General features: G+C 40.0%; 1 protein-coding gene across 13 annotated transcripts in view; it reads right to left on the bottom strand.

Annotated features, from left to right (window-relative positions):
• map7d3 (MAP7 domain containing 3) overlaps positions 1-16,407 on the bottom strand; it is a 33,494-nt gene that overhangs the window by 2,253 nt on the left and 14,834 nt on the right. The window contains exons 6-19 of one of the 13 annotated variants that reach the window (XM_007555147.2): positions 15,751-15,834; positions 14,205-14,312; positions 13,011-13,112; positions 12,502-12,600; positions 10,520-10,645; positions 7,995-8,134; positions 5,433-5,563; positions 5,138-5,358; positions 2,733-2,859; positions 2,346-2,631; positions 1,934-1,987; positions 1,770-1,839; positions 1,531-1,675; positions 10-302 (exon numbers count right to left, since the gene is read on the bottom strand). In XM_007555147.2, the coding sequence (XP_007555209.1) occupies positions 10-302; positions 1,531-1,675; positions 1,770-1,839; positions 1,934-1,987; positions 2,346-2,631; positions 2,733-2,859; positions 5,138-5,358; positions 5,433-5,563; positions 7,995-8,134; positions 10,520-10,645; positions 12,502-12,600; positions 13,011-13,112; positions 14,205-14,312; positions 15,751-15,834 (1,986 nt within the window). The remainder of the gene's footprint in view (positions 1-9; positions 303-1,530; positions 1,676-1,769; positions 1,840-1,933; positions 1,988-2,345; positions 2,632-2,732; positions 2,860-5,137; positions 5,359-5,432; positions 5,564-7,994; positions 8,135-10,519; positions 10,646-12,501; positions 12,601-13,010; positions 13,113-14,204; positions 14,313-15,750; positions 15,835-16,407) is intronic. The other 12 variants (XM_007555148.2, XM_007555152.2, XM_007555153.2 and 9 more) reach the window with 12 other exon arrangements.

Raw genomic sequence — 16,407 nt, 5'->3', positions numbered from 1 at the left:
AAGCCTCACCTGACATGGCTTCTATGGGCTGACTGGAGGAGTGCAGGGTGCTGATGGGGGTTCCCTTCTCCTCAAAGGCCACCCTGGTCCCATCGGAGCTCCCGTCGCAGTGGATCAAAACCTGGTTGCGGTCCTCGGACTCGATGAGAGGCCGGGCCTTGGAGTGGACGTTGGTGTCGATGAGCTCCTCGAAGCTCCACTGGTTGGACTTCCCGTTGAGGCTGGACACCAAGCCGTCTTTGGTGGAGTCCTCCTCGTTCAGGAACTCTGAGCCCTCGACGAGGCGGCTCGTAGGAACCGGACTGGAGTCGGAGAAAGACGTTAACGGCATCCGAGACTCCTGCAAACCTTTCCAAACTATCCAGCTCCAAGTTCACTTCTGACCCGGATTTAACACGGTTTGCCCCAGAAAACCTGCTGAACCCGGAGCTACGGGGGCCAGGTCCATGTGTTTGAGTTAAAAAATGTTTAAAGTTATCAAGAAATCTGAAAATAAAAGCTGCTACATGTTTTACTGGACCAAGTATTCTAGTTTCTAAAGAAAATATCCTAGTCGGCTCGAAATAAGATAAATCTAATTTACAAGTAGGAGCTTATTTTAAGTCAACAATTCCTTAATATTTATTATATCACTTATAACAACATTTTTATGTTTTTTTCCCATGTTACAAGTTAAATAATCTGCCAGTGGAGCAAGAACGTTTTCATCAATGTTAAGGAATTATTGACTGAAAACAAGCTCTGGTTAAATTATTTTGTCTTATTTCAACTGTCCTAAAATACGTGAACTAGAGACCAGACCAAAATTATTTGGTAAGATTTGGTGTTCAGTGTAATTATGAGTTATTATAAGACATTAACACCTAAACAACAGATGTAAAGTCTTACAAAAGGCAAACGTAAAAAAAGCATGCAACTAAAATGTTTTGACTTGTCACCTGGTGTAGACTGTTAAAAACAGGAAGTGGTTACAGATTCTGGTGAGTTAAAAAAAGACACCTGGCCTCCGTTTCACACTGTGTTCACACACTGAATGTGCCGTGTTGCCATTTGCTCTTTAACCCAGTTATCACTGTTAATAATAAAAACAATGCTCAGCCTGGTGGGAGGGCAAGTAAAGCCTGGTGGCCCGCCAGGCTGATAATGCATTGTTTAAATAATTAATGTTCAGATACAGAAACTTGTTGAAAAGCAGATTCACAGACTGATGGACTTAAAACAAATCTATAGATCTGGATGAAACTTAAATTCCATGATTTTCATAAATTTTTCATCAGCAGGAATGAAGGCTGAGAATCAGACGAACTGCGATGAATCGATTATTAAAATAATTGTCAATCGATTAATCGCGAAATGGAGAATATAGATTTAAAAGAAGTTGAAAGCCATAACTGTATAAAATATCTATTATTTTAGAATATTTTTACAAACCACAGCTGAATTAGATGTCAGAGGATCAACATGAATGTTTTCTGTTTTATGCATCAATCTGCAGAAACTAAAACGAGGAGAAATCATTTTAATTCCCACCTTCCTGCCTGCGTGTCGTCAGCGGTCGGCCCGTTGGTGTTCTCCTTGTCTTCAGTCTCTGGATTTCCGTTCAAGCCGCCATCTTGTTTAACCCCAACATCGCCAGCGGACAGAAAGTCCTGGTCGTCGTCCACAGAAATGTCGTCTGTTTGAGGAAGGAATGGTTCGGTACACGACTCACTTTCACCCATAGTTACATATAAAAATATGTTTGGCTGTGAAAATGGAGCCAGACTTGCCTTTGGTTTCGCCTTTCATCTCATCCAGGCCTTCATCTCCATTCTCCTGGGAATATTTATCGTCGTCTCTCTGAATCAGAAATAATCGAGACGTCATTGAACTCTGATCAGCAGCTGATCAAACATGTTAAGAAAGTCACAGTGTGAACTGATGGAAAGTTCACCTTTGAGTCGGTTTGGTCCCCTTTTCTAGTTCTCCTCATTATTTCATCAATTCTCTGAAAATAAAAGACAAAAATGACTAAAAAACAATTTTTACCCACCAATGTTTTCAATAGACAAGGTGGGAAATTTCAGACTTTTCCAGATTTCTCAGTACTTAAACTCTTTTTATATATTTTAAAATATAAAACACTAAAGTATTGAAGCTGATTAAATGAGAGGATGGATGGAGAACAAGACAGAAAGGAATAAAAAATACGAGAAAGAAAAATAAATGAAGCAAAGAGAGGAAGACCTAAAGAAGGAGCAACGCAAGGAAATGGAGAGATGAGGAAAAAAAGAAAAACAGAAAGGGACGAAGGACGAGGAAACACAGAACCAGGGCGAAAACCCTCATTTCTCCTCCTCTCCTACCTTCTTCCTCTCCATTCGCTCCTGCTGGTTCTGCTGCATGATGCGGTCTCGCTCCTGCCGGACTCGCTCGGCCTCCTCCAGGGCTTTGGCCTCGGCCTCCTCTCGTTCCTTCTGGAGCTGCGCCTGCCTCACTGCTTCTTCTTCTTCCAGTCTCTTTCTTTCTTCCTCTGCTAGGCGGGCTTCTTCTTCTTCTTTTACTTTCCTCTCTTCGGCCAACCTCTTCTCCTCCTCCAGGCGTTTCAGTCGAGCCTCTTCGGCTAAACGCTCCTCTTCCTCTTTTCTCTGCCTAGAGAAGCAAACAGAAGTTTTTAGTTGAGAACATATTAATACATCGAAACAGATTACACCAAGTAGTGATGTATAGCTTCACTGCAGCAGTAATATCACCTCTCCTCTTCCTCCTTCTGTATCCTCAGCTGCTCCTCTCGCTCCTTCTGCTCCCTCATCAGCCTTCGGTTCTCCGCCAGGATCTTCGCCGCCTCGGCAGCCGAGTTTGTGCCGGTCGGCTTTGAGTCTGACAAGAAAAATGTCAGTAAGTTTATAATCACTTGTCATTATGACAACTTTTTTCCAAAAGACAGATGTCAGAGAAGAGCCTCACTGATGGCTAAAGATGGCCGGGTACAGAATTGGACCTTTTGTTTTTCCAGTTTTTTTAAATGATAGACAAATCCGAAGGTAATTTAGACAGATTATAATTCACAACCCTGACTACTTGGTGCAGTACTTCATGGAGGAAACTCAGTCAGTCGATAAAAAATCTCTCCTGATTATCATCTGTGACACTGAACTAAAACCCTGTTTCTGATCAGAAGCTGCATAAGACTGAAGTTGACCTTTTTAACTGAACGTTAAAGTTCAATGTTGGCAGCATTATGCTGTGGGGATTGTTTTCATCAGGAGATGGAACTAAATCAGGACAAATAAATAAAATAAATGCTACAAGGTGCAGCACATTACCTGCTTTGGTTTAGATTAACACACATTCATCTTAGAATGGCCTAGTCAAAGACCAGATTAAATCCAGTTCGAATTTTTGCACGGGACTTTAAAACTTATGTTCACAGATGCACTCCATCCAATCTGACTGAGATTGGATGGAGGATTTCTAGAGAGGAAAACAAATGCACTGCTCTGAGTTTTACTTTGTAGAAAAAGTGTTTGTAATTTTCCCTTCCACTTAAATATTCAAAACTTTCTGCTGATCTGAGCTAAAATCTCAGTTCAATAACTGCAACTTGCAGTTTTAAGGTATGAATACTTTTGCAAGGAAGAGAATTTCTTAGCAATTACAATATAGAGTGCACATGGCTGACGGTTGATTTAAAGTGGCATTATTCACACATGTATAAAGTGATTTTTCCTTTTATAAACTGCTGCATACAAAAATGTAATTTTTACCCATAAAGAGCTTTGTGTTCAGGTACTAGCACCGAATAATGTCAATCTGCTAATTCATCCTGCAGTACCCCATTCTGTCCAGAGGGTGGCAGAAGCAACATCAAGCAGAACAGAAACAGGAAGTAACTCCAGCTGGAACATAACGAGTCTCCTGCTCCAAAGGGATTTTATGCTGGAAAAAGCTGCTGCCACGTCGATGTGCAACAAACAAAAGACTTTTAGGATTGTTTGGAAATTTAGAAAGATTTCACACCCTGCTAAAACTTTGCTCAATTTCAAAAATGCAGAGAAGAACCGTGCATTTTGTTCTGCTACTGTTTACAGACCATTAATTTGGTGTAAACTGAACAAGTACATGGACAATAGCAGAGGATTAGCAAGATATTTTACTTGCAAAGATTAAAGGAAACTTGGTCATTTGGAAGAAAACGATTAGAACAAACCTGCCACAGCATCAAACTAGAGAACAAAAGTCTGAATGTAAACGTAACGTAACGTAACAAAGAGCTGCTGTGAAATTTACCCTCTTTATATGGGAAGACAACACTGTCAACATTTCTGGATGCACCAGAGCAAACATCCTAGTTGCTTTACTATTAATCAGTTTGTGCAAATAGAGAACCAGTCAGCTGACTAATGAAGTTATGTTGCATTATATTATAATTTACACTGTTTTGCAATCAATATTCTTATAATTAACAGTAATCGGATCTGCTGGGCTTACTTTGAGAACTTTTTATTAACGGCCTTTAAAAGTGTTTCTGTTTCACTTAACACTGCTGATGTTAAGTGAAACAGAAACTTTTCACATGTTGATGTTGGAAGTACAGCTCTGAAAAAATGATCAGTTTTTCTGATTTTACTCTTTATAGGTAAAGAGTCTTTTATTTTATGAACTACTGACAACATGTCTCTGAGACTCCAAGCAAAACTGTAGTATTTCTTTGCAGAAAATGAGAAACGGTCAAAATAAAAAAGATGCAGCGCTTTCAGACCTTAAATAATGCAAAGAAAACAGGTTCATATTTACGTAGAAACAACTTATTTCAACTCGGGAAGAGTTCAGGAATCAATATTTGGTGGAAAAACCAGGAGGTTCTGTTCATTTTGACCAGAACTGAATGTTTTTAGCTGCAGATGGATCCTTACAAATAATAAAGAACAGACTAAAGGAATGCTACGTTACTGCATTTTAGGCAATAAAATGTTTTAAAACTGAATCTAATTGTTTATTTGCTTCTTTTAATGTTTTTGTCATATTGTATTAAATAAGCTTAAAAAAATAAATCTTAGAATGTTTTTTTTTTCTTTTCTGACAGAATAATGGAATACTAAAATAATCTGTAGTTGCAGTCCTAATCTGTAAGCAAACTGAATGTTTCGCAGCTCACCGTCTTTGTCTTTGGTCTTGCTGGCCTCAGCAGCCTGGGGAGCCACAGGCTGAACAGGACCCAGGTCCTTGGACTTGGAGTCCCTCTTGCGCAGCGTTGGCGGCCCAGTTGGAGTGAGAGATGGTTTCTGGATGGGTGGGGGTTTGGCTGATGCTGGCTGAGGAGACGGGGGGCGCTGCTTCATCGCAGACGGCGAAGGCGGGCGCGTCTTGGGACTTTGTCTGTATGAGAAAAAGGTTACATTTTAATTTAAAGTCAAATCAAAAGAAGTGAGTGGGCGTGGGTAAAGTCTTACTTGGATGCTGACGGGGACGGGGTTCTCTTTGGAGTTGGGCTAGGCGCTGGAGACGGTGAGCGGTGGCGTCCCATGGAGGTGGACGGTGAGGCGGGACGTTGGCCCCTGGGTGATGCTAACTGTTTGTCTTTCTGTAGGAAAAAAAAGGACAAATTTGACTGATTTAAAAGAAAATATCTGAAGAAACCTTCATTTTAAAACAATTGAACAACAAATGCCTCGTTTTATTTGACATTTCAAATAGTCTGTGTTGATCTGAATATCTGCAGGAGTTTGGTTTCATGTGAAGACCTAAAGCAGGTTCTCATAAGAACATGGATGCGATTAATCATTTGGAGCCAATGGCTTGAAGTGTACAGTGTCTTTGTCTCCTCTGGAGTCACATGGGTGACCTTGCTGTCATCATGTTTACAGCTCTAAATAAAGCACTTGCACATTAAAAGTTAATGAAACGACATCCTAGAAGCCTGTGTGGTTTCTCACCCAGGGAATCAGTTCCTTTTGAGCCCTTAGATTTGAAACAAAGCACATTTTCTCCTAAAGCCCTCACCACCGGATTAGTGTTTTCGGTATTTAGGTGCACATGCAACAAGTCCAGTTTAAAGTCAATTGTTCTGATAATTCATGGGATAAAAAAAAAGGTACATTAAAGCCTTTTTTATGCATTATTAGAGATACAACGCAAAAATAAAGTCATTCAATTCCCTTTTTGCAGTGCAGTAACATAGTGATACCAAAGCTCAGCTCTGTCTGCTCGACTTGACTTCGATATAAAATAAAAAGGCAGTCAACTTGAAATAAAAAATGATTTTTGCAGTTGTTTTTTTATATTTTTTTAATCTTAAATGCAAAGTGAGTATAATAAACAGAGAGTCACTTTTGAGTCTGTTCTCCAGCTAATGATTAATCGACTCAATAATCAACTCATGGCGATTAATAGACCTGTCATGGTAGCAAATTTTGCTGGACAATAAATTATTCCAGAAGTTATTGCGATAACCGATAATATTGTTGTTTTGAGTAATATCGTGGTAATGGCATAATAATGCAAAGATCAATAAACTTCAAATTGTAAACATTTAACACCGGAAGTGCAAGACGTTTTAAATATCCAAAACATCAGAAACAACAAATAAAATGAAACTTTTCTCATCCAGTTTTTGGTAGAAAGAGAGACAGAAAAGAAAAAAAAACAAAAGAAAGCAAGCAGATGGAAATTACTGAGTTTGTCTTAATTTATCATGTAATTGATCTATTGTTTATTGTGTCAGACCAAATTGTAGGCCGCAATTTTTCAAAGGCCTAATTTTCCTTTCTAATCACACAGAGAAGAGTTTCAGTGCTGTCATACTTTAATTTAGATCATATCTTACTAATATAAGTGGAGCAGAAGGACAGAAAACGATGAAGTAAAAAAAAAAGTCAAGTGCTTCCTAAATTAGCCTCCGTGACCAGGGTGGGGTCGGTCTGCTTTGCATGGCTTGACCCGAGCATAATTGGGCCACTGTGGATCCCTTTGTTTCATACAACAATGAAGTCCTTCACCACCACAGAGGAGGACGAGAACGGGCAGATTACTCTGCAGAGCCGGGCACCGAGGCCACCAAGCTAGAACATAGAGGTGGACTTTGTGTGCAGGAGTAGGAAACTATTCCTCTGGAGGATAAACAAATGCAGCAAACAGGTGACCAGGCATGTTCAAAGCACAGCAGGGGCAGCATTTTCCTACGGTTAGCATAATACTTTGACAGGCAAATGTAAATATGTGCATATAAATCAGACCATGTCAGGCCATTTTCCCACCAGTTTAAAGCCCTTTTATTGTTGGAGCATGAATTTTGTATCGTTATTTTAAAATGCGTGGGAGACAAACTAAAATCATCAAATTTTCACCTTGGTTACTAAGGTTACAACTAGAAAACTATCAAGTTTGTGAACCAGAAAGAATCATTTAAAATGTTAACTCCACCAGAAAATGTCACAATAAAGCATCCCAGAAGTTATTGTGATAAACTATAACATTGTTTACAATCATTTTGAAGTAATTCTTCAAAAATGGTAACACATTCGTAAAGATCAACAATGAACATTTAATACAGGAACTGGAAGACATTTTAAATATCCAAAATAAATAAACAAAAAAATAAATTATAAAGTCTCTGCAAACAAAACTGTCCTTAATAGAAAAGGCACGTTGAGACAAAAGCACCAAACTGAAAACTTTTGCCATTCAGTTTTAGTAGAAAGAGAAAAAATGGGAAATCATGAAAATAAAAATGATTGAGCTCCTTCTAACATAACATGCAATTAATTAATTCATTGTGCCAGGCCTAGCTGATATTAACATTTTACTAACATTTCCAATAGCATTCAGCCTCTAGATGCATTCTGATGGTTATTCAGACTTCTTCCTCAATGAGTCACTCAGTAATTTGAATACAGTTCAGATCAGACCCGACAACCAAGTAATCCTGGCTAACCTACTGACACAGGTGCAGCTTAATTCAATAAATAAGATGTAATAAGCTGCATTTTTTACTGCAGAATGAAGAGATCTCTCACCAGGGATGTGTCGAGGGCTTCGCTGGCTGATTTTGATGTAGTCATGCCGCTCTTCTGTCGGTCGATGCTGCGGCTGCGCAAGGGGCCGCGCGCCGGGTTCATGGGGCTGGGGGAGGCTGAACGAGGACACAGGTGACACTCTGGTAAAGGACACAGTCATCGCAGGGCCAGGGGAGCACAACCAATGGGAGGCAGGAGTGAGAAGCGACCGAGTTGGGCAGCAAAGCAGCAAAAAGAGTGAAGAGAGTTGATGGAGAAGAGAGGGAGATTTGGGGAGAGGCAGATGATGGTTGGAGAGAAATGTGGGAAGAGTGGTTTGTGAGGGAACAAAAGCACACAAAGAGCAATTTGTTAGATGTAGCACTTAAGCAGGCTCTAGGTTGATTGCTACATTTTGGGAGATAGGATGAGCGAGGAGGAACAATCTGAGCAAAGTCCCAAACACACACTGCATCCACCAAAGCTTCGGCACACAACGTAAATATATAAACAGGAAGCACGCCATAACACAAAGCACACGAAACCTAACACTGAACACACACACCGTCTTTAAAAAACACGTCTAAGTTTTAACTTTGTCTTGTAATCACAATCTTTCACCGTTAAAGGCAAGAATGACTGAATTAAAAATATATCTAAACTTGGGATTTTGACCATTTTCCCAAGTTAAACCACAAACTTGGGAAAAGGCGTGAGCCCGCACATGATTTCACATGTTGATAACGTTAAATGTTAATACCACTGTTTAACTAAATCACACTGAAATTAAATACTTACACATACATATGAGCAAATTTAGTACATGCTGTTGTTGATCTGTTCATATATAGAAGACTGTGGAAGGTCTTAGCTTTGATGCATTTAATGACTTTAGGGAAAAAAGGGGTTTTCAATGTTTGAACAATCTGATTTAAGCCATTCGGGAAAAATTGGCCAATTGAGATGTCTGACTACTGACTGGTGCAGCTCACTCCACAGGTTTCCAGTTATTCCTAGTGTTGCTCAAATAACACCTACCTTTAAAGTTTTGTCATCTATATCTATTTATCGTAATTTGATTTTAAGAAATACATTAATAAAATACAGAATAAATGTCCACTAATATTAAGTATTTAAATATTCAAGCTTTTGCTGGGGTAGCAATCCTGCCGTTAACTGTTTTACAGACATGTTGCTCATAACTGTACTTGTGCATACAGCTGTATAACCAGCTGACCAAGCGTGCTGGAGCTCAGCTTGGGTTGCTAGGTAACAAGCAGTGTCTGCTGATTTGTGATGTTACATTTGGAAGGTTTTTGAAACGGCTCATTTTCCAGACACAAAAATACATCAACTTTCTGCCAAAAAAAAACATGGCTGGGAGTTTGTTTGCTTTTTTAAAACCTTGTGCTGCTTTTAGAAGCAGCTGAGACCCAAGTGAAAGTATAAAAACATACGAAATGTGAATTTTACAGAGTAGGGCCCCTTTAAACTGTAGGAAGGTTATTATGGAAAACTGTTGCGGTACTGAAACAAACTTTTAAAAACCTCTAAACCAGTAATTAGTTCATGGCTACTTGTGAATGGAAGTGGAAGTCAGGAACTATAGTAATCATGTTTACAGCTGGGAGGAGAAAATAGCTTTCTTCACCAGCTTGCTGTGTCAGATTGGGGGGATTAGCCGTCATAATCCCGAGACCTGGAGAACTCTTCCTGTCACAATATTGCTCCGAACGTGCTCAGTAATTCACTGTGACGGCGCACGGAGCGGCAGTGGTGACTGTGCAACACACCCTGTCACGAGCTCTCCCTCCTGCCGAGGACGACGGCTCTACTGGGCTCCACAGGATCTATAGCTGTTAATGGGCTGGTAATGGCCAGTCAATAAACACAACACACTAGAAGGTCCAGGCAGCCCTAAAGTGAGAGCTTGTTTCATAACTTATAAAGCATACAAAGAGATATCCGTATTGTATTCCCATCAGCCAGTGACACAATGCCCTGGATGTAGCTTTAGAACAGCATAATTTGTCCAAATATCAATGAATTCACCCGAAATGTCGCCTCACTACTGGAACACGTGCATAAAAACACGGCAGACCTTTTCAGACGTAACAAGAACCAATAGGTAATCAGCTTAGGGTAAATCTCTTGGAGCATGAGGCTCGTCAGATGGAAAGAAATGTTTGTGGCCAAGGCTGCTGCTCAACAAACAGCCAATTGTGACAGAACCAAACAGACATGTGAGCTGGAACACTGTTCATGTCAATATTTACATACTACTTGAGTATATACACATGAGTGCAATGTACTGAAAATAATTGGTGTGCAAACACTGCAAATTGCTAAAAGAGGCTTTATCGATGTTTTTTCTTTCTCTAGTTCCACCACCAATGTCAAAGCCAAAGGGAATTAAAAGCATTTAAGAGTTCAGTAGGATCCTACAGAAGTACTACTAAGAGACTTTAAGCTTCTCTAATAGGCAGGAGAGGGGTACTGATCTAGCCATCCTTCTTCTGAGTCAGGGTCTCCGAAGCGGAGGTTACCTGTAGCATCTGATCCTTCAGCGGACAGGACGGCGGCGCTCTTGCTCCTAGCTAGTGAGGCCTGGGTGGGAGTGAGCAGGCGACTAAGGACCCCTTCATCCACTGTACTGGCCGGTGGCTTGCGGGCTACACGGCCGAAAAATCACCGAAAAACAGCAGAGGAAGGAATGGGTGGATGAGAGTTGGGGAGGATGAAGGCAAAAAGAAAAGTCACCAGGTGATTTAACAGGAGAGAATCATACTGAACCAAAGGTTAAGTCTCTGTACTCATACATGGACTGTGTCTGGGTCACTGTCCAAACCATGAATGAGCACAGAGAAAAATGATCTGAAACTGAACATGAGTAAAAACAGAAGGTCAATTAGACAGCGAGGCCGAATCAACGGTTCCTTGAAGAAAAAGGAGGAATGCTGATGAAAAAAATAAACGTTAATTGATCCTAAAGAACGAGGAAGAATACGGTTGTGTGAGAAGAGAAACAGACCAAAGAAAGTGATAGAGTGAATGAAAGTGACCATGCAACTTCAGCTGCACATCTCCACTGCAGATAATGAAGATGTGGCAAAAATAAAACACCCAAATGAAGAAAATGGTGCAAAGCAGGGGGCTAAATGAAACATAAAATTGAGGTTTGCCTGTTGTAAGGTAACAAAAGCTCAAGTGGTAGGAAAGCTTTTTAAAAGCTAGCTTTGTAACAGGAAACCCTTTCTGACAGGACATCTGCTGATGACAGATCAATAAATGATGGTCGGTAATTCAGGATCAATCTCAGTTTTTAGTTTGTTCCTAGACACTGTTAAGGTCATGCTAAAGAAAATAAGTCTGTGTTTAAGAGGATTTACGGTTGCAGATGTAACACTCTGCTTCATCACTAGCTAAGTTAACCACACAGAAAACACATTTGTACAAGACAATAACATCATTCGAGTTTCACTGGCACAAACAGGACAATGTGGCTGAAGCACAAACAAAAAAGCACTTGTGGTTAACAGCAACACGGAGCCTGCAACAAGCTGCTGTTGTTACTTCTGCGCTCTCGTCCTTCTGTGGAAGGATGGCACTGAGAGACACCGCACTGAGGCAACGGCGAGTTAAATCCAGCAATGACGCCATCTTGAAGGGAGAAGACAACCATCACTTTGATACAACAGGACAAAAAACCGCGTTAGAGCAGACGACACGTAACAGAACAGTTCCTGTACGGACGCTTAGTAACAAAAAAGGCAAAATAATTAAACGAGTGACAAACACCGAGTAGGGTTAGGGAAGCAGAAATGTTAAGTATTCTTAGGGCTGGACAATAAATCGAAAATGTATAATCACAATAGACATGATAGAATATTCAATAATCAATATGTAGAATATTCACTGAACTTTGATTCAGAACCGCACAGCATTCTGGGAGATGGAGGCAGAGGAAAGGCTTTATCTGCTCAAAGCCGACTAAGACAGGTTTGTGAGCTAACTCTCTCACTCTGTGGTTACCTAGCAACTCACTCAATCATTCTTTGGTTACCTAGCAACAACCTTCTGACCTTAACCCTCATAACTGCTTAAAATAAATGAATAAAAGAAACAGCATGGACTGAAAACTGTGGATCAAACAGGAAAGGTCACACCACCAGTTTGTCAGTATTTCAGATATTTAAAACTAAAAAACTAATCAACAATTATCAACAACAATTGATATGAAACGCTTATATCATGATACATTTTTCAGCCATATCGTCCAGCCCCAAGTGTTTTATTACAAACAACAGTACAGTGAAGAATAGCATCTGCTTTAAGAGAAATTGACCATTCAGTGCAAAAGATGTGGTTAAAAGGAGAAGACAAGCCAAAACCAACCATGACCTCCACAGCACTCAACTGATATAAACATTTCTCTCAGAAGTGCTTAGTTTAGGAAAAGGAAGCTGAATGCTTGTTGTTAAAAAGGAGGCGACCCGAGCAGAGCATGCTGCTTTTCCATGCTAGCCACCTTGATTGTCCGTTGTCCCCTTTTCGGGCTTGGCAGGGGTCTGTGCTCTGCTCACACTTACTCGTGTGAGGGAGGAACTTCTCTTCTTCACAGAGCGGCCTACAGACATGAGAGCGGAGTTATAACCAACCACACACCGCGGAGGGAGTCAACAAGCAAAAAAGCCCAGGAAAGAGTCTGCGGGTCATGTGCGCTTCGTTTGGCCTTATGCAAGTCACCAGGGTCAGCGCTGGCAGCAGCTGACGCCCTAGTTTAAGAGATAATGGGTAAACACACAGACAAGCTTTACCACTGTTTGAGCGAACTTTTTCCTTCGGAAACACACTTTAGGAGAAATAAGCCCAACAGCTGCAAGGCTTTCACACAAGCAAGACTTAGAAAGCTCACTCAGTTTAGAGTTTAAAGCAGCTTCAGGGCTGAAAACGTGTCACCGCTCTGATGAGCGATGCGACGTGACCCGGTTTTGGTTCTAAAAGCATAGGTAGGATAGAAGAGGGGATCGTGTGCACCTGTCTGTTCCACCTGAAGCTGTTTGCCATCTCCCTTACAGGCCTGAGCAGCCGTGCCATTGCTTGGCAACCGGTTACAAGACGAACTCCTCGGCCTAACACCTGAGAGACAATAATCAAACACCCACAGATAAAATTAGATGAAAAAAGTATAGTAATTATTAGAAAAGCCTCTTAGACTCTTTATTTTACTACTTTATGCTTAAGGCGAAGTACAAATAATGAAAAATGCATAGAGGTGAAAACAAATCTATTTAGAACGAGGAAAAAAAATGTCAAAGGGTCAGTTTAACATGTACATTGTTTCGTTTTAAATTCAAGTCATTTATTAACAGGATATAGATGAATTTCAAGCATTTGCTTCCATTATCTTTAATGATTATAGGTTACATCTTATAGTTGGAGATCGTGGAAAAAGGATCATAAATACAGATTTGTAACTGCTGACTTGACAGATGTCCTTCAAATAGTTACTGAAAACCTTCACCTGCAGGGAAAGCAACAAAAGGTTTCTGCTAAAGAACAAAATCTTGTATCCAAGAATATTAGTGGAAAGTTGAGTGGAAGGAAAATGTGTAACAGAAGAAGGTGTACCTTGACATGCAACATCTAATTCACACTGCAAGTCAATTATAAAAATCCCCAACTAAATATGGGATAGGCATTATACTGTGCAGTACACAGACAGCATTTTATGGATTACAATTATTATTTTCAATTGAACTTTGAAGAGTATAACTTTCTGATCAATTTGGAATTGTTTTAAAGATGTAAGCTGTAATCATTCAAAGTAATAGAAATAAACACCATTGTACTAATAGGCAGTTTTGAAATTAAAACATGTTTCAACATGGAAATAATGGCAATTAAAACGACTAATTTCAACCAAAAAGAAAAGGAGTAAAAAGACCCCAACTTTGGTGACTAAAACTCATAAAAAGTATATTAAAAGGCACAATCAGTAAGCATCACAGGCAGTAGTTTTATGGACCCACATGACATTGTACCAGATTCTACACACTCCGAGTTTATTAGACAATTAGTACCGACACAGGGAGAGGCTGGAAGAAACCTTGTTAGTCACACAGTTTCTGCATCTTTATTCTAAAAAACATTAAGAGGATTTCACTGTATGGGTCAGAGAATTGGAAAGCAATCTGAGGAGGAGGAGGAGGAGGGAGAGGAAGGACTTACTTTTGTCAGGTGATTTACCGAGGGTGGCAGAGGAGGAGGATAAACGTTTGCTGATGCCAGCCTCGGGCGGCTGTTTCAGGTTAGTTGTGGATGTGGAGCGCTTGTCAGCTAAAAGCAGGGAGGAAGAACAGACAAGGGAGGAGGGATTTACAGGAGGGCAGCCAATAGGGAAGGGATTCAGGTGCAGGCAAGGGACTACCAGGCTCTACTACTAACTCCTTTAAGAGAAAACAGTCAGGTTTGCTTCCAGGTATATGAGCTATTTATGCAACATTCAGCTAATGCAATATAAACCCAGAACATGAACAAGCCAGTTTGTAGTCAGCAGACAACAGCTGTTGGGTTTAGCCAACCCTAACCAGACAGCATTAACAACAGACAATAGTGGTACTTCAATAGTGGTACTTTGTTGATTTTCGTTTGAAAGGTTTGAATGCCAAGTGGCCGTGTCACCTGGATGTGCACAGCTGCAGGGCCGGGCAAAATTACCTAAAGCAATCACTGGAATCAATAGTCCCGTTTGGATCTATTGTACTGGACAAGGAAAATAACCAGCCTGTTTCTGTGTTTGGGTCTCTGAAGAAATGCATAACATACTTATTGTACTTTTTTAACATACTGTCCAGCAACTGTAAAATGCGTGGATCAATTCGATTCTTCACCATTCTAATAAACGAACCACTTTGGACCAAGGTGCATAAATCATTTTAAATGTGTTTTTTTTTCTTTTGATAATTTCATATTTTTGATTAATTAAAGAGAATGCAACAGATTATCACCTTTCCTTTTCAAACAAAATCTATTTACACTCATTCTGGTTGTAATCCCCACTTATTTTATTGAAGTTATTAAATAAAACAGATTATGTCCAGCGCCTGCTGTTTGGGCATTCATAAAAATATTAATCTATTTTACAATACTGTAGTTTTCTGAGACATTGAACTGTGATCAGTAAACCATAATCATCAAAATTATAAGCAATAAAGGCTTGAAATAATTCAATCCATGTCTGACAGACCCATATGTTGCACAAGTTTCACTTACTGAAATGAGTGACAAAAATACTGAACTTTTTCTAGTTTTTTCAGACACACATGATTAGCATAAACACCCTGATTTGATGGTAGCTGTGCAATTAAGTTAGTATTTAAAGCAGTCCAAGCATTTCTTTGCAAAGCTTGCAGCGTAAAATGACTTTGCGATAATAAATGTGCAATGTATGGTAGAGCACTACTGCTTTTCCATATGTCTACCTGCTGTTAATTTTCTTAGAAACAGCAGAAACAGGAGTAAATCCAATATTTTGACCAGACCTGCGCATAAGTGAGAGTGAGAAAGCCACACATGAAGCTAAAAACCAAACCTAGTGAACTTTCTGGATGAATGCCTCAGAAAAACAGAAAACTGTTAGTGAAAAGTGCCAGTTAGTGCCAGGCAAGGAGTAGATGGGACAACATGTGACGGTGGAAAGGACAGATGGTAAACAAGCCATTTGTGGTGCCAGTGAAAGTCCATGCTGCACAAAGGTAAACAAATTAAACAAAACCTTGTCCACTCCTTGGTGGCTTTTCTGGCGAGGGAGAGGAGACAACTATAGCTACTGGAGAAGAGATGCTGGCGTCAGAATCTCCTGTGGGAAAACACAGCGCTCTGAGTGGAGCAAACACACGAGGACGGGACACATCCTTCACACGAAGAACAGAACGATATTCATAACACACGACACCTGAAAGTTATGCAGCTGTGGTTAATTCTCCCAGTTAAAAAAAATGACAAAGTTTAGCTAATAATTTGAACAACAACTATTTTACAGTGGGTTTTAACTAATCATACCAGTTGAATATTTGCACATTTTGTCAAACTTTTATGCATGTTACTGGGAATTTTTTTTGACACAAACAAAATAGTAGCACAAAACTCAGATGTGGAAGGAATCCTTGGTCCTGGAGCTGCTTGAAGGTGAACATCCACCCTGCTTTTCACATGAATGTGAAGTTAAATTTTAATCTCATCTAGTCAGAGTAGCTTATGCCACATGATTGGAGTTTTCTATACATGGTTTTTGACAAATTGGACTTGAGGCTTTTTTCAAGCCAGTCTTGCATAAAGACCATATTTGTGGGGCGCATCTTTTACATCAGCTCCAAAGTCGCCAGTTGGACAAAACTCTCCCTCATTTTCAGATGATGGATTGAAGAGCATA

This window comes from Poecilia formosa, unplaced genomic scaffold (genome assembly GCF_000485575.1).
Source record: "Poecilia formosa unplaced genomic scaffold, Poecilia_formosa-5.1.2 Scaffold68, whole genome shotgun sequence".
Classification (NCBI taxonomy): domain Eukaryota; kingdom Metazoa; phylum Chordata; class Actinopteri; order Cyprinodontiformes; family Poeciliidae; genus Poecilia; species Poecilia formosa.
The sequence above is the reverse complement of the archived record's forward strand: the minus strand, read 5'-3'. Positions and strand labels throughout refer to the sequence as shown.